The sequence below is a fragment of the Tribolium castaneum genome, chromosome 1, assembly GCF_031307605.1.
Source record: "Tribolium castaneum strain GA2 chromosome 1, icTriCast1.1, whole genome shotgun sequence".
NCBI classification, from domain to species: domain Eukaryota; kingdom Metazoa; phylum Arthropoda; class Insecta; order Coleoptera; family Tenebrionidae; genus Tribolium; species Tribolium castaneum.
In genome coordinates, this window is record NC_087394.1 from 2,384,011 (window position 1) to 2,402,922 (window position 18,912).

General features: G+C 31.2%; 1 protein-coding gene and 1 long non-coding RNA gene across 4 annotated transcripts; one reads left to right on the forward strand and one right to left on the reverse strand.

The window, feature by feature from the left end:
• Nucleotides 1-1,373: 1,373 nt before the first annotated feature.
• Nucleotides 1,374-16,716, forward strand: LOC103313954 (hypothetical protein). Of its 3 annotated transcripts, none has more exons than XM_064355404.1 (5): nucleotides 1,374-1,524; nucleotides 1,887-2,117; nucleotides 13,910-13,991; nucleotides 14,090-14,182; nucleotides 14,241-16,716. In XM_064355404.1, the coding sequence occupies exons 3-5, from the start codon at nucleotides 13,914-13,916 to the stop codon at nucleotides 16,308-16,310; spliced, it is 2,241 nt and encodes a 746-aa protein (XP_064211474.1). In that variant the 5' UTR covers nucleotides 1,374-1,524; nucleotides 1,887-2,117; nucleotides 13,910-13,913; the 3' UTR covers nucleotides 16,311-16,716. The 3 variants fall into 3 exon arrangements, with proteins under 3 accessions (XP_064211474.1, XP_064211475.1, XP_064211472.1); XM_064355405.1 differs by lacking the exon at nucleotides 1,374-1,524 and adding an exon at nucleotides 12,465-12,545 and having other exon boundaries at nucleotides 1,727-2,117; XM_064355402.1 differs by lacking the exon at nucleotides 1,374-1,524 and having other exon boundaries at nucleotides 1,728-2,117.
• LOC103313953 (uncharacterized) lies at nucleotides 10,773-13,431 on the reverse strand. Its single transcript, XR_511596.3, has 4 exons — nucleotides 12,999-13,431; nucleotides 12,588-12,948; nucleotides 12,369-12,537; nucleotides 10,773-12,288 (listed from the first exon to the last, which is right to left on the reverse strand). It is a non-coding gene; the product is annotated as an uncharacterized LOC103313953 (long non-coding RNA).
• Nucleotides 16,717-18,912: the final 2,196 nt, after the last annotated feature.

The following is an 18,912-nucleotide window of genomic DNA, read 5'->3' on the forward strand; positions in this document are numbered from 1 at the left end:
GGTTTTGTTGTGTTTTTTGTGGGTACGCACGTAATGACAGGATTAAATGTTTAATAAGCATTTTTTACACATTTAAAAGCGTTAATCGTGTAGTATTTTCAACCAGGGACCTGAACCCAAACAAATTCGGGATTTCATGCGGGTTTCGGTTCTAAATGAGTAAAAACTTTGGGTTTCGTTACGGTTCCAGTTCTAGATGAGCAAAAAAATTTTGATACCAGTCCGATAGTAAAAAAAATTAAATCAAAATAACGATTCGGGTTTCAGTTAAGGTTCACAACATTTAGGTTTGATTCCGGTTTTCGGTTCTGTATCGATTCGGTCCGGATCCCAATTTCCAACAAGAGAAAACCAGAATGTCTGAAGTAGTAAACGTATTATAAAGGACTAGGCACACTTCTTATGGGAATTTAAGGACCACTCAAATTGGATAATTTTTATATCAATCGATGCATCTCAAAAAGCTGATCAAATCATATCATTGCGCCAAACGTGTAGCTTGATTAGGAACGCCAGAAATCGCGATTGAATTTAAATTATTCCTATTGTTGGAGATATTAACTCCTGTCCGCTTAAATCCCTATTTCCATAAAAGTGTCTGTTCCCTATACCTGACCCCCAATCCAGTAATTGTAGTAATACCGCTGTGTTGTAAATCTCGAAGATTTACAAGCTCTTTGTACTCACCCAAAAGCCGCCCCAATGCTTTTCTTATGGGACAAATCTTCACTTTGATTGCAATTTCCCACGTTCCTAATTAAGCTACACGTTTGGCGCAATGATATGATTTGGTCAGTTTTTTATGAGGCATCGATTGATATAAAAATTACTCAATTTGAGTGGTCCTTAAATTCCCATAAGAAGTGTGCCTAGTCCTTTATAATTTATCAATTTGTCCAGGCCACGCACCTAAGCGTGTGGCGGCTGGCTACTTTATACAGTTTGTGCGAAGGCCAGTAACTATTAAGGTTATCATTTCGGCCTTATAATTTGAAACGCCTCGACTTTTGCAACCACATGTAAACTTCAACTTAATGTTTCTCTGATTTATATTGTTTACTCGAAACTGAGTGCGATATTAAGAAGAAACGAAAAATTTTAATTAAAAAAAGTAGTTCAAAAAGGTGTCATTCGTTTTTGTAAGAACTCCACAAGATGCAACCAAAAATACTCATTATACTTACCATCTACTGGATACTGCCTTTGATTTTTAAACAACTAATTAAATCAAAATTAGTTTCTTATCTTTTAAATAATGAGTTTATAACGTTTAAAAAAAACTGTCAAGGCAAAGTTGACGACATTCAGGAATCGTGGATTAATTTCGTAACAATTACAGATTTGGACAACTGGAATGTGTCTGGAATTAGTAAACTATCTACCATCCGTAAAACTTGTTGTTTTGTGTTACGTGATTGATATTGACTTAATGGGAAAATTATGCAAACCTTATTAGGGTTGGGATTTCGTAAACTCTGGATGGGATAAGAACTTGATCTTGAGTAGGTATAGTGGACGTGGAAGGTAATTGCAGGGTAGGAACAGCATTCGAGGATAAGGTTCTTAAGCAAATTTTGTCTCCTTCATAAATTTCCGTAACAAAGTATTTTTCGAAATGCCGTTGACACACAAAATCTTTATTACACAAAGCAACACCGGTAGAGATACTCCACTCGTGAAGCTTTTCTTCGTTCTGTGAAACATTTAAAATTTATTCAATGTGATGATGATGCGTAAATTAACAAAGTTATTTACGAAAATATTTTACCTTAGGCACCTGAAAAATCGATAAATCATTTGTTAAGAGCTTTATCTGACCACACAGTCGACATTTCTTCATTTTTACAACGAATTTACAAAAAAATTTGTCAATTTGATAACTCCAGTGACAGTCCTATGACAGTCCCAGTCTACCGTGCTGCCATCTATCTACTTGCTCCAACGTTAGATTCAAATAAAATGGCGACTCAGTTTACCTGTCTGTCTAATATCGTGGTTGACCGTTGACAGTTGACAGTTAACACCGCAGCAGCAACTAACAATTTTCAGTATTTCAATTTTCAGTGCATTACACGTTATTCTACGGTGCATCATAGGTGTTTAATCGTTGTTAATAGGTAAGTCAATATTATTTATTAAATGTTATAAGTAAAATGCAATTCGTCTGACATTATGTTCATTTTCAACGATTGTGTCTAAAATTGAAGTAAATCAAATAACTGAATCCTGACCCACGAACGTGGTTTTTATATTGTAATCGTTTTTCAATGTCATAAAAGAAAAACATTGTTTTCGCGTCCAAAACATGGTAGTACTTAATAACTAGAATAATTATATTTATTATACTGTTATCACTGGGAAGTTGTAACACGTGTTGTTTGTACGGTAGGCAAAATTGCTTTTCTGAATTTGTGTTTTCGTAAGGTTTTTAAGTATCGCAGAGAAAATATCTTCTTAAAGCTGACTCGTACTGTAAGTTGTACCTACTTATTCTATCAACAACACAATTTCACTCAAAGTTAGTTGCATTCCAAAAAAAAAATAATTTTGAAGTAATCTAAAAGTTGGATTTTTTTAAGGACAACTTGTTGTGCTTAGGTTATCAAAGATGAGTTAGTTATCAGTTTACATTATGATCATCGATTAAATTATAATGAAAACATGTCTTTACCACAATGTTGTTATATTGTTTATTACCGAATCTTTGCTATAAAACTATTATACTATTATGTGATCTTTGGTTAACTTGATAATATTTTTAACCATCTCTCTTAATTTCAATTATCTTTTCAGTTTGCTTTATCTGACTATCTTTTCGAGTGATTCTCCTATATTCAAATAAAACTTTTTAGTGTATTCCAGATATGAATAAAATATTTCTTCCAAAGTAATATAATATTCTTTAATTTCTTGATCCGTTTTTGTATTTAATGTTATTATTAGGGATTTAATATTACGAACACTCAATAAAATCCATATTGTTTTATTTAAATTATTTGGCGAAACATTTATAATATAGGAGTATTTTGTTATCAATTTTTTATAATATGATAATTCATTTTTAATCTTATCATAATTTATTATTTGGTATTCTATTTTATAGTTTTTTAAAATTTTCTTTAAATCTTTCTTAATATCGCGTAAATTCAGTGGGGGATAGCCACCCCCCCCCCACTGAAATTCCATATTGTATAAAGCATAAAAGATCATTTGTTATTATTATATTTTTCTTTTAAATAACGTAAACCATATATCGGTTAACCACGTACTCAAATTAATTTTATAGGAGTAGTTATTTTTATTTATAAAGTCAAACAGGTTTAATGGATTAGCATTAATTTTATAATTATGTCAACGTTAGTTTCCTATTTATCTAGCAATTCTTCTAATTTAAAATAATATTTCCTAACTTTTTTTTGCCTTATTGTTATTCAACATCATTATTAATTCTTTAAAATTTTCAATCATTTTGTATATATTTATACAAATTTGCTTTAGCATGTTTATAATCTATTTCTTCGTATGAGATTTCCTTGTCCTTAAAAAGTTCTTAAAATCGCGTTATTTCTTCAATAAATCCCATGAATTGAAGCAAATTTTTTTTGATTAATATTTTTCTTTTTCTGCAAAAACATCATATTTCCAAAAAATACGACTATCAATTTTCTGTTAAAATCAACACCTACGTCTTTACTTATAGCATTTGTTGATTTTTCATAACCCAATATTTCTGCTAAATCTTTACCTTTAAACAAAGGTTGATTATCATTGTCTAATATGAAAAATACGTCTTGATCATAAACTTTCAAGTAACAGTATTATCTATGTCAATAATTTAATTTATTTTTTATTATTGGGTCAACGATCCCATTTATACTAGCTGTCTCAGTTTCAGGTTATCGTTTTTCAATTGCTCCAATTCATTTGCCATGCTTTCATATTGTGGGAAAACCCTCTGATGTCAATTTTTCGCTTCTTCTTTCTTGGATGATAAAATTCTTTCCATACGTTATTTGTCTTCATCATATAATTACTTCTAATAGCTTTATTTATATTATTATTATTATTCTAAAATAATTGCTCTTTTCTCTTGAATCTACGTTGATATCTAGCTTTTCATTTATTTTATGTAGACTTTTTATAATACGTAGGTCCCATATTGCCTCGCATATTGTACTAGATCCCTTTTATTACAAGTATTTATTTTTTTTTGACAATTAATTAAATAAACATTAAATTGATCACCTCCCTATACCACACATATTTTTTTGAATCTCGAGACTTATCACAATTTTACCTAAAAAGGGACAGTGTGTTTTAGTATGCACTGTTTATAGATAATTTCTTATGAAAAAAATGTAATAAATTAAATGAATCGCTCACATAACGATGACCAAGAAACATGGCAAATGTTTCAAAAAAAGTTGAACGATATGAGAAGCAAACCAAATAATGACTTTGAACGATTAGTATTTAAAAATATGCATAATCAATTTAAAATGTATGAAAATAACGTATTAACCTTGGCAAAACTAGATTTTCTTAAAATTCGTTTTCCTAATCTTCAAGTCTTTGATGAATAAATTTTCTAATAAATGACAAGTCTTTGCTCCATTTGTTTGGAATTAAAATGTCCAGATGATTTTTATAACTATAGAAATAAATATGAAAAAACATGTAAACAATGTAAAAAAGCAGTTAATTCTACTCGTTTATTATGTGATTGTGGTAGATATTACACTAGAACTAATTTTAGAAGGCATATAAAAACAAGTTTGCATAAAAATGGATTGAATTTATTTATTTACTAAAAATTGTTTGTTAGATTTTTTCCTATAATAAATGGAACGAAGGAACTTAAGTAATCTTCGTTTATCTGAACTGTTTAATATTGCAAAATCATTAGACATCAAATATATTAGAAAATATACTAAAGCAGACTTAATAAAAGCTATTATCAAAGCTTCGGACAGAGTCCTCATGAGCGAAGCGAATTCAGAAATATTTTCATTTGATGATGATTTATTTGCTGAACCAAGGAAAAAGAGAGTTAGTAAAATCAAATGTGACATATGTGGAAAATATATCAAAAGCACCCGAATGCACCTCCATAAAGAGAAAGAAAACAAAAAGAACCTAAAAACATTTCAGTTTGATGACGATATATTTGCTAAACCAAAAAAAAATAGAGTAAAGAAGATAAAATGTGATATGTGTGAAACATATATCGAGGAAACTCGAATACATTTGCATAAATTAAAACATGATTTGAATAGTCGTCGTTTGCTCGAATTACGTAATATGGCAAAATCCTTAGGTATAAGATACATTAAAAGATACAATAAGGCAGAATTGATAAACGAGATTATTAATGCTGAAGAGCAATTAAAAATAAAAAGAGAAAACAAGAAGAGCTTGGAAATATTTCCGTTTGATGATGCCATATTTTCTAAACCAAAAAAAGAAAGAGTAAGAAAGATCAAATGTGATGAATGTGGAAAGTATATTAAGGAAAGTCGAATGCAGTTGCATCAAGCAAGACATAATCCAGAGCCAGATTTTATTTTAGTTCAGGTTGCTTTTAAGGGAAGATTATTAACATATCAACATAATAATCTAGAAGAAGGTATAGATATGGAAACATACATGGATATGATAAAAGAAAAGGCTATTAAAATAATTATAAATGCTTTAAATCTCCATAAAAATATTAAAACCAATCTAGAGATGGAATGTGAGTTTATGAAGCTGGAAAATGAAGACTTCACAATGATACATAAATTTCAGTTACCAAATGTTATACTAAGAGAAAAAGACGCTTTAGAGGAATACTGGGATGAACAACAGGATTTATTTATATCAAGATGTGATGAACTACAAGAAAAAGGATCTGGATGGACTCTGAAAAATATAAATCATTTGCGCATTAATATAAACAAATATACACCTTTAAGCGGAAATTCATATGTAGAATTACCCAAGTGGATTAAAGATAAAAAAGCTTGCGTTAATGTTAAAAACAACGATAACAAATGCTTTATGTACAGCGTAATATCCTGTTTACATCAAGCAAAAGAACATGTAGATAGACTGAATCATTATAATAAGCCGGAATATATAAACGAATTAAATTTTGAAGGAATAAATTTTCCTGTAAAAATCCAGGACATACCTAAATTTGAATCACATAATAAAATTAATGTTACCGTGTTTAGTTACGAAGAACAAATATTTTATCCTTTGTATCATAATAAGAAGCGATTTTATGAAATGAATATCGACTTACTATACTTTGGAAATAAAGACAACAACCATTATTGTTGGATCAAGAATTTGAGTCGATTGTTAAATGATCAGTTGGAAATAAATAGAAGCAAAAAATATTTCTGTAGAAGATGTTTAAACTACTCCGCTAGAACTGAAGATGCTTTAAAGAAACATCAAAATGTGTGCTTTAGTAATGAACCATGTGTTCCGAACATGCCTGATGATAATGTATTAAAATTTAAAAATATTCAAAGAATGTTAAGACATCCGTATGTCATTTATTCTGATTTTGAATCTATTTTGAAACCTATTCCTACATGCGAACCAAATCCTGAATCATCATATACTCATAAAACACAATTTCATGTTCCCTGTGGTTATGGATTATACATTAAGAGTGCTTATAATAATATTGATAACCCATTGGAAATTTACAGAGGAGAGGAAAGTGATAAACGTTTTATAAAAAGAATAACTGAACATACCAGAACAATATATAAGTTATTAAAGGAAAATAAACCCATAAAAGATATCGAACTAGAAGTATATGAAAAAACAAAAATTTGTTATCTTTGTGAAAATGTGTTTTCTATAGAAAATCCAAAAGTAAGAGATCATGATCACTACACTGGAAAATATAGGGGAGCTGCTTGTAGAAAATGCAATTTGAAATATAGACAACCATTGTTTATTCCAATTTTGTTTCATAATTTAAGTTCTTACGATTGTCATTTGTTTATAAAAAATCTAGGAGAAGATAAAAGTCAATTGAAATTAATACCTAATAACGAAGAGAAATATATTTCTTTCAGTAAAATTTTAAGAATGGATGATAATGGATATATCGAATTGAGATTTATCGATTCATTTAGATTTTTAGCAAGTAGCCTAGACAATTTGTCATCTAATCTGGAATCAAGTCAGTTGAGAGAAATAATTAAATACTTTTCAAATAATGAATTAGATGTGTTATTTAGGAAAGGAAAAAGCAAGATAATTAGAAAAGGAATATATCCTTATGAATACATGGATTCTTTTGAGAAATTTTCTGAAACAAAACTTCCATCAATAGATAAATTTTATTCTTCGCTCACAAAAGAAGGAATTTCTCAAGAAGAATTCAAACATGCAGTGAAAGTATGGAAACATTTTAAAATCAAAAATTTGGGTGAATGGCATGATTTATACTTAAAACTAGATGTTTTGCTGTTAACTGATGTATTTGAAAATTTTAGAGACTTATGTTTGGAAAAGAGTTATGGACTCGATCCTGTTTGGTATTATACAACGCCGGGGTTAGCTTGGGACTGTATGCTCAAATATACTTCAGTGGAGTTGGAATTATTAACTGATTATGAAATGTATTTGTTTTTTGAAAGGGGAATTAGAGGAGGTATTTCACAGTGTAGTAACAGGTATTCGCAAGCAGATGAAAATACTCAGATTATCTATATAGATGCTAATAATCTATATGGATGGGCTTTATCTCAGAAATTACCAGAAAAAGACTTTAAATGGTTGACTTGTGATGAAATTAAAAATGTCGACGGTATATTGGTATCAGGTAGTGATACGGGTTATGTTTTGGAAGTCGATTTAGCATTTCCAGTAGACTTAGCTATTCATAACAAATTCAATGATCTCCCTTTAGCTCCGGAAAATAGAATTCCACCGGGCGGAAAAGTAGAAAAACTACTTTGTCATTTCTATGATAAGAAAAATTATATAATTCATTACGAAACATTAAAACTTTACAAAAGTTTAGGTATTAGAATAACAAAGGTTCACAGAGGTATAAAATTTACTCAGTCAAATTTCATAGCACCATATGTAAAATTTAATACTGAACAAAGACAAAAGGCGAAAAATGATTTTGAAAAAGATTTCTGGAAATTAATGGTTAATGCCCCATATGGTAAGTCTATGCAATCTGTTAGAAACCAACAAAATATTAAATTATATTGTGATGAAGAAAAATTACAAAAAGCGATAAACAAACCTAATTTTAAACACAGAACTATATTTAGCAAACACCTGGCAGCAGTTCACAATTTTAAAACAAAAGTATTGTTTAATAAACCAATTTATATTGGGCAAGCTGTGTTAGATTTATCGAAATTATTAATGTATAACTTCCATTACAATGTAATTAAAAAAGAATTCAATGAAAACGTAAAACTTCTTTATGGAGATACTGATAGCTTTATATATGAGATTAAAAATGCCGATTTCTATGAATTTATGAAGAACAATCCCGACTATTTTGATACATCTGATTATCCAAAGGATCATCCATTATATTCGGATAAAAATAAGAAAGTAATAGGGAAGTTCAAAGATGAATTGAATGGTATTAAGATATTAGAATGCATAGGTTTAAGGTCAAAAATGTACAGTTACAGAACTGAAACCTCTGTTTCGAAAAAATTAAAAGGTATCAAAAAAGCAGTATTGAAGAAAGAAATAAGTTTTGAAGATTACAAAAATTGCTTGTTTAATCAAAAAGAATACTTCCATAGACAGAAAGTGATCAGGAGTCATAAACATGATATATTTACTGAAGAAGTAAAGAAAAAGTCTCTAAGTTGGAAAGATGATAAAAGATACCTTTTACCTAATTCTACAGATACATTAGCTCATGGACACGTATTAGTATCATCATAGGTACGTTCATGGACATTGTTGAATAAATCGCTATTTTTTATTAGTGTTGAAGTAATAAATTAAGAAAACAATAATTACAATTACGATAATAAACATAAGAACAAAAATAATAATTTTTAATTTATTAACTTGTTGAATGAGACTTGAAAACTTTTTTCGGAATTTTGGATATTCTTCATTGAATATGTTTAAATTCTTGAATACAATACTTTCCATTTAATTTACAATTTTTGAGTTTTTTCATTTATTGCTCTCATATTTTTAGTATGTCTTTCAAATATTTTCAGAGTTCTTTTCTTTACATCATCGATGTTTGATGGTATTACTACTGTTTTGTTTCTTAATTCTGCTAGTTTCTTAGGATCATAATTATTGTAGTTGTCTAATTTATATTCCAATTCATCTATTTTATTATTAGCGGATTCTAGTTCACAGTCTGTCATAATTAATTGTTCAAGGAATAAATTAGCTGCTTTTCTTGCAATATATTTATCTACAACTTCTTGTTTGAAACCAACTATTTTTGCTCCATCTTCTAATCTGTCTATTTCAGTAATAATAGGTTTTAAATCTTTTTTCCATTTTTCTTTCTCATCGTTGGGAATGTATGAAACTAGTTTGTCCATTTATGACTGAAAAGTTTCTAAAGATTTACTAATTAATTCATCTGCTTCTTCATCTAAACTTATATGTTTACGACTACCTGCTTTGTGTTCTACATTATCGAATATTTTTTTATTTTTTGTTTTGCTTTTTCTCTCTTTTGTTCCCAATTGTTCCGATTTGTTCTCTTTTGCTCCGGATTGTTCCCGTTTGTTCTCATTTGTTCTCGTTTTACATGCAATCTTTATGCCAACTGAATTTAGCCCCATATTGAGGGAATTTCTGGAAATGTTTTTAGATTTGCAAAATTCTGTCTTTGTTAGTTTTTTATTTACGGTAGAATTGAGGTATTCAATGGCAAAATTACGATTTCTCATTTGAGTTACTTCATTGATATTTTTTGGTATATTTAGTTTTTTATCTTGAGTAAAAGATTTGTAACAATTTTTGAATTGCTGGAGTTCAGATGGTTGTCTTGTTTTTAATGGTGTATAATATTCTGCTACAATTTTGTTCTCTTTAGTATTGGTCATTTTTTTTTATTTATTTAAAAAATATTTGCCTCCATCATTCAAAAAGAAATAAGGAGGTTACTGATATTTCGATGTGATCAACAATGACTGAATCTGTTGGCGGCACTGCAACTTTGAATGAAATTTGTACCTCTGCTAAGTAATAAATAGTTTAATAAAAAATAGGTAAAAATCTAACTCTATTATAATATTATCGTTTATTAAATTACTTAACAAATTCACATCAAATTTACAATTGTTTAGTTTTTTAATAAACATATTGCCCGTGCCTGCACAATTTAAGAATGACCATTACTAACTGCTACGTCTCATTACCGACGTTTTTTTCTTATTATTACTGACCGATTGAAACGTACCCAGGGAATGGGAGTGAAAGTGAGTAATTGTCACTTTCAAACTTTTTAAAAGTTAGAAAACAGTTAATTACCAATTGATTTTGTGAATATAGTCAGAACACTCAATCAGTCGATGCACGTCATCACTTGGACGTGACGTCAGCTTAAAGCTCCATTCACACTCAAAATGACACGATTTGGCGGGAATTTCAAAATTGTTTATTATTCAAACGATTTAAAACTTGTTTTTTTATAAGCGTGAGAATTACGTATCATCTCTGGTAAGTGCAGTTGTTTTTAACGCACAATAAAAGCTAGTTTTTTACATTGAAAAATTAAAGTGCTATAAATTTATAATAAAAAAGCGATGGAAAATTTGAAAATTTTTAATAGTTACAATTTTCATACATATTAGGTAATGAAACATTATTTGTTTCAAATTACCGTATTGGCCCGAAAACAAGTCGCACCCAAGTTTTTAACCCGAGAGTGGTTGCACCCCGGTCGTTTTGTCGCCTAGATCAAAATTTTGCAATAATGTTTGGTTTTACTGTAAATCTGTCCATATGCAGAAAAAGTACATACCCACTTAGATATCTAATGAGTATCAACTATATAACGGTGCCTAGGTATATAATGAGCATCGAATAGTAGGTATTTTTTGATGAGTAAGTAGAAATAACAATTTAAGCCGATTTCAAGCGAGCCACCGGTTATAACCAAACGTAAATGGTAATTACCGACAGCGTTCAAGCGGGGTCGGTTATCATTTTCGGTGACAGTTAGAACCCTTGATCTCGTTCTTAGTTTAGCCATTTGGTTAATCGAAAATAACCTGCCTCGCGAGGTGTGTTACATGTGGTTATTGGTGTGAGGTTATGTGCCGGTAATTGTATCATGCCGGTGGCATTGTTTCGTTAACTAAACTAACTAAATTCATAATTGGGAAATGACCCCCCCTATATTTCGGATTAAGTAAATTTTTTGTGTCTGCTTTTAAAACACAAGCAATTGATTTTTCAAATGTGGTTTTTTCCATTCGGAATAAACGAAAAAACTGTAAGTTGTCATATTTCAAAATCCATTGCTCTGCTCGTATTTTTTTTGGGAACATACATTTTTTTGGCAAAGCAAATGATGTAATAACCTATACATCCATTCCTGATTTAGGTCATTATTCATTTCACGCATTAAGAATATTGTGTTGTCAAAAACTAATTCCTCTGATATCATTAATAACAGAGTACTCTCAAAAGTACTGATATTAGGCATCTTGTTATTGTTATTATGCACCAAACCAACTAAAACTACAAATTTACTTCGGACCCTGTTTATCTTAGGTTAGTTTATAGTTATAGAACCGACTATTGGTCAACCGGTAAATGATTTTCATATTCAAGCGATCAACACTAGACTGACAAGTAGAGGGCGCTGTTGACAGAAAATATAAATAACCAAGGTCAAGTAAAGCGATAACCAAGGTTATAACCAGTTGGCTCGCTTGAAATCGGCTTTAGTGTCATTGGCACTTTCAGTCTTTTCTTTTTCAGGAAACTTCTTAATTTCAATTAATATGTTCATTTCATATAAATATATTGCCGGCGGTCTTGATAATTTTTCCAAGTAAAAATAACGTGCGGTTAGGTTACGATTTGGCTACTGAAACAGCTCGAATATAAGACGGGGGGGTGCGAAAACAAGTCGCCGTCGATTTTTCGAACCTTATTTTTTAGAAAATGGGTGCGTCTTGTTTTCGGGCCAATACGGTGTGTGTTACTACAACTTGCTACGTTTTTTGCGTCATTCTCAGACACTTCTTGCCAATCATATTCTTCAAAATCTGTGTGATCTCATCCAATGGTATTCTTAATGCTAATACCTCATCCCTGTCAAAGAAAAGTTCCTTATTATACCAGCCTCGCACTATAGTTTCAATATGCATAACTGCATTAGCCCCCATATTTACCTGTGGTAATCTCATTTACTGCTTCCTCCCATATAACCAAAGCATTCTGAGTACCATTTCCATCTCTCCCAATATGTTTGTTGTAATATGTTTTAGTTATTCCCTAAATATGTTCGATTGGGTTAAATAGACAATGATAGGGAGGAAGACGCTGTACTTTATAACTATACTGAAAAGGTAATTCATCAGCTTTGTATTTTTTAACGTCCCTAGACTTACATTTAGTAATTGCTACCATGCATGACCATCTGAACACCTCGACACTGATTCTCACAACTCTACTTTCAGCAATCTATTATCAAAAGTAATGTCACATCCTTGCAGCCAATTTTTGATATCGTCTTTGGGCCAGTTTATTATTATTTAGTGTTTTTAGCCAAAGTAGAATGGTAGCTCCCATTATCCATAATAAGTTATTAATGGCTTTTGTAATCTCTTAAGCAGCTGCTCCTCAAACCATGTTGAAAAATTTCTTTCATTCATTTCTGCATGATAATCCGTATTTTTTGTTTTAGAAGTAAATATTAAGGCAGCTCCTGTGATAAATCAGTCTTTGTTGCCAGCATATAGTACAATGTGGCTACAATAGTCTTTTATAATTTTCTACTGCTACATAACTTAAAAATTTACCTTTTGCCATCAACTTTGGTGTGTCTAAGATAGGTGTGTCTGACAATTTTAGCACTGGTATCTTGCCCTAATCTGCCACTTGTAGCATTCTAGGGTTAAGGTATCTTTTCAAAAGGACGCCAGCCCGTTAAAAAAGACAGATAAGATCAATACAAGCGATCGATACTGACCTGACTTGACAGAAGTGACAGACTCAATGACAGATCAGAGTTTAATGCCCTCTAAACGATACCTTAGTTACTACCAACACTAGGGTGTTAATATCACCAACTCTAAAAATGTTTGCTAATTTTTTGCAAAAAGTATCAACAGTAATTAACTATTTTATACAATGGCGTGTGTCTCTTCGATAAATAAATAAGAATATTGGCGTATAATACCTATTTTCGCAAGAAAACCTAAAAAAAATAATTTTTCTTGCGTTGGTATTAACTACGTCATTATTTAGCGTTGATGACGTGCATCGACTGATTGAGTGTTCTGACTTTAAATACATTTCCTGTTGTCAAATTTAACTGCACTGACAACATTTTGACAGGGTTTGTGACTTTCTAACCTTTTTCCCTTTCATCGTGTTTTCAAATCCCCAATGTGAGATAACCTAATTGAACATTCACGCCCGAATATTGTTTGTCCAGATTTTACAACTTGGCCGCAAACAAAAGTCGATATTTTTCGATTGTTTTAATACCAACAGATTCAGTCATTGTTTATCACTCTGTAGCTTGATCATAAAGGGCTACTTAATTTTTTTTTTTCAGCATTGATTTATCCGTTTGAGGATCTTATCATTACAGATTATTTTTTTTACATATTTTAATTACTTATATTTATAAACCATGTTCACCTGACTGATTATTATTATTACGATTAATTATAATTTTTTATTGTTAATCTTGTTGTTATTGTAGATAAATGGCCCAGCCCCCTTGTAAAAGAACTAGATTGGCGATTTCTTCAGACTTGGAAACTCTGTCCGGAATAAGTGAAAATGTAAGTTTTGTATAAATTTTAGTATGTTGTTAAATTTCTTTATAAATTTTGTTAATCCCGGCCTTAACTTAATATATTGTGTCCTATTGTATAACCAGATGGATGTAACAACCGAAAACAGAAGTGTAGAAGTTCAAGGAGCTGGTGCACAGGATCTTGAAGGGAATAGGCAATGTAATTCTGACAACAGAGTAAGTTAATTTATTGATTTTAATGTCTTCATTAAGAATATTTCTTTTAAATTTTCAGAAAAGTTGTCTTATAGCCTCAGAACAATTTAAGGACCTTCTTAGAAAATCCTATGCGTTTGTTGATAAAACGCTATTTATACAAAAATTTTTTGGTTTTGATCCGAGTTATGATCCCAATGAAGAATTAAGTGCAGAGAGTATGCTCATTACAGCACCTAGTCGGTTTGGTAAATCAGTAATCATGAATACCTTGAAGGTGTTCTGTGAACCAGATGTGGATGAACAAGGAAATATCGTTACCTGTTTGAAAAAGAATGTAGCCGGAAAATGGGTCGAAGATAAAAACAAAACTCCACCAAAAAATTACAAACTATTCAAGACCGTTATTAGAAACAAGCACTTGCAAATTTACAGCTGCACCTGTCTTACAAAGCACATGGACGACGATTTGGAAAATGGAACATGCGACAGCAGACAATTCTTCTACCAACATTGTGGTCAGCATCCAGTAATTTTCTTTAGCTTGAAGGATATTTCGCCTCATAATTGGAACGGGTTTATTAAGACACTCAAAGAAAGTCTGTGTCAAACATATAAAAAGCACATGTATTTGGGTGACCAAAGAAGTCGTTTAGATGAGGATATGAAGCTAGAGTTTAATTTGTTTCTTAAGGGTAAGAAACGTGATTTGGATAAGGAAGGTCAACCAATTACCTTGAAGTTAGATGAAGAAGATTTGCGATATTCTTTATACAATTTGATAGAATATTTGTACATCCAATTCAATAAAACAGTGCTGATATTAATAGAAGAATTCGACGCTCCTCTTATGAAGTTGCTACATAACCCAGAAGAAAACATAAAAGAAGCGTACATAAGAAAGACCATTCGGTATATCGGGGAAATGTTGAGTACCGTTCTAAAAGGTAATGAGAAGGTATTAGGTGCATTGATTAACGCCTGTGTTTTATTGTCAACAACTATATCACCGTACGCGAACAATGTTTCTATTTGTCCATTCCTAGAAAATCATGGTTTCTCTGAATATTATGGATTCACCAAGGATGAAGTAGCAGATTTACTAAAGATGCCTGAATTCAAGGGTTTTAATGGAAACGACATTTTATCTTATTATAATGGCTATAAAGTGCTTGGCACAAATCTGCAGATATATAACACATATTCTGTTTTAAAATACCTCCAGGATTGGAAAGATGCACGTGAACGCGGGAAACGTGAAACTAATAAGAGTCCAGATATGAAGAAGCACGCACCTAGATCTTATTTTAGTAGCCACGGGATTCAACCATTGAACAAACTGTTTGCAGTTGAGGGTCTTAGAGACAAATTTAGTTGTATTATTACCGAAGGTACAGTTACTGTAGAGAAGCCTGTGGATAAGTTGACACCTGAACACGTTATGATACTGATGGAAGTGATGTTACAACCTAGTGAGGTCGATGACGAACATGCCAATTTATTCCTCCAGTATATGAAGGATCGGGGATATTTCAACATAATTGAACGGAATCGAAACCAGCATGTTTACGTTATACCAAATGGTGAAGCAACAGACGAAATTCTTTCTCAGTTTTATGATACATCGTACTTTAAGAGCAAATACAATATTAGTAACGAGATGATTAGAAAATATAGGACGGCTATAAATGATTTAGATCGTCACAATAATGAATCATTTCAAAAGTTCGCAGATTCCATTGCAAGCTTATTTTCTGGAAGTTTCAAGCCAAAGAATCATGATGAACTTAAGGGTATTCTCTATGCTTTTTGTGTAAACAAATTCGATACATTGTGCGAAGGATTTTGTCAAGAAAATAAAAGAAATCGATTTGACTTACTGTTAATAAGAAAGGATGGCACAGGAATAATTATAGAAGTGAAGTTTGGTCAGAGGAGTGCACAAAATGGTCTCAAACAAATTTTTGACAATGAGTACTATAAAGCTTTTGAAGGAAAGAATATTACAAAAGACAAAATATATATTGGGCTACACACGAACCATCAAAAAGTAACTGTCTGTGGTTTTGCAACATCTTATGAACAGGTTGTTGACTCTTTCGCAAATATTTCTGTTGACAAGCTGATCGTAAAATCTAGTAAATTGTAAAGGATATGTATCATATAGCTTAGTTCACATAAATCCCTTATGAAACTTAACTTTTAGACGTTCCGTCGGATTATAACAAAACGAAAAAAAAATTGAAATTATCGTTTATGTTAGCTAAGCTGATATATGGTACCGAATTTGTTTATGTTTATACATTTCTAAAAACTGTGTTTCTGTACAAAATGTGTTATCTCATTTACGAACGGTAGAAGTGTGAAATTTGTTTACCTAGAATAAAATGAGATTGAAAACGATAATTTTATGTATTTATTTTTATTGATATAGGTTGTCTAGACAGGATTTTTTAAGTCTAAATGTTTTTGTATGATACTAACTTTATTATAAAAAATGATCAAAATATTAACAATGTTTCATGTAATAAAAAACGACCTGTCATATTTTGTGACCCAAGATTATTGATTTCGTTCCCACAGTTGGTTCTGAACAGTATATAGACAGACACACACTGCTCTAGATGGCGCTAACTATATTGTTTTGCTTTTTATAAACTGGCCCAATTTAAACTTTATTATTTACAAAATATAAAAATGTATAACGGTTTAATATCACAAAACAAAAAAAAACAATTTTAGTAAGTAGTTGTCTTACAAAAACAAATTATAAAAAAACGAATTTTACGTTGGCATCGTTACTTAGGTGTAATAATATTTTTTTAGCCAATGTAAAATCCTAACAATTAGGATGCGAATGAACTTGTGATAATATTGTGTCTAGAATTCCATTAAGATATGCAAACCAAAAAAATCAGCTAAAAATTTAAAAGTATTGATTGTTAATCAGAATAAGAACAATTTCTATAACGGAAAAAAAATTGCTTTTACAGTAAACCCGTTTTTTTTAACGAGTAGGCCGATGTATCAGCGTATTTTTGAAGGATACCAACGCTCGACCATCGACCGTTTTCTGTTTAATAAAAACGCTCAGAAGTCAAAATGCGTTATTCGTTATCAAATTTAAGCGCTGCACGATCGAGCGTATTCAGCGTATTACGTGCGTGTTTACCTTTAAAAAATAAATTTAATTTGGATACAATAATTGTTATGTACACTAGTGCGTAGCATGCGAAACGAATTTCATTTTTTAATAAATAAGAAAATTAGGACAGACACTATAAGATCTTTCATTCGAAAACGACTGTACAAGAGCCATTATGGGCGTGTTGGTAAGATATTTGCTTTCAATCCAAGGGATCTCGGGTTCGAACCCCCGCGGATCCAACTTTTTTTTTTAAATTTCGTAATATTGCGCAATTTGATGTATTATTGTAGCTGATTAGAAATTATAATGGACAAGACATAAATAGCTCAGTTAGAAAAGAGTGAGACAGATAATTACAAGGTTTTGAGTTCGATTCCTATCGCCGCTTTTTTTATTGAGAATGCAGTTGTTCTTAAATCTGAACTGGTGAGATCTCGAGTGGCCATAGAGATTGAGGACCCACGAGGATTGACGGGCAACTGAGTGCTGCCAAATATTCTCAAAACATTTCTCGGTTTTGGGACTCTTCCATCTATTCATGACTTACAGTAATATCGAACAACAATGACCTGTCCTGTTGATTCGCCAAAGGCTCATGAGTCGAAGACGAATTCAGGATTGATGGTCGTGCCGATGATTCTCCTCGATAGACACATACTTATAAACGGTATAAGCTGTCGTGAAAGAGGAGATGCTGTAAGAATAGATCGGATTGTAATCGGAATGAAAACGGGGAATGTTTTGCACTTATTTTTATCAATTCTGTAAATATTCTGAATCCAAGAATTATCATGAAGGCATAGTCGAATATTGGGGTGTTGAATTTGATAATTAAGACACAAACCGAACATGTTTACGATAACATTAAAGTTTTAATAGCGATCTCTAAATGAAAATCCATAATGGAGTGTTCAGATATTTTAGTAGACTTCGAACAATTAGGTGTATCTTTTTTATGTGCGTATAATAGTTGAATACAGTTGGGGTATGCAAAATTTATTTGGTAATCATTTTTAACACCTTTGCCATGCGCCAATTGGCTTGGTCCAGAAATGAAAAGCTATATTTTTGGGGTATCTAAAAACTAGGGAATTTATAAAGGTTTTTCCTGGTTTTTAAAGTAATTTTACTTGGAGTGTCGAGGATTTTAAGTCGCTTTAAGTTGTATTTCATTGATTTTTTCCATGCGCCAATAGGTTTGGTCCAGAAATGAAAAGCTGTTTTGAGGTGTGTGAAATCTAGACATTTTGACAATGGTTTTGAGGTAATTTTACTTGATTTTTGCATGCGCCAATTGGCTTGGTCCAGAAATGAAAAGCTATTTTTGGAGTGTCTAAAATCAAGGCATTTTGTAAGTTTTTTACATCTTTTTCGGATGGTTACTTTTGGGAAAACAGTAAATTTGTAGGATTCTACCCTGTTTTTCGTGTGCCCAACTTTTAGTGGCCTACACATATTTGGGAACTTTTGGGGTGGATAAAAATTCATGATTTTTGAGAGGTTTTAGGCCCTATTCGGTTGTTTGCTTTTTTTGGACAAACAGCTAAATTTGTAAGATTTTGCCTTGATTTTTAAGACGCCAAGTGTTCTGGCCCAGAAGTAA

Coding starts and splice junctions, on each gene's coding strand:
- LOC103313954 (XM_064355404.1), top strand. CDS start 13,914: ATGGCCCAGCCCCCTTGTAAAAGAACTAGATTGGCGATTTCTTCAGAC. Junction 13,992..14,089: donor TGTCCGGAATAAGTGAAAAT/GTAAGTTTTGTA, acceptor TTGTATAACCAG/ATGGATGTAACAACCGAAAA. Junction 14,183..14,240: donor AATGTAATTCTGACAACAGA/GTAAGTTAATTT, acceptor TTAAATTTTCAG/AAAAGTTGTCTTATAGCCTC.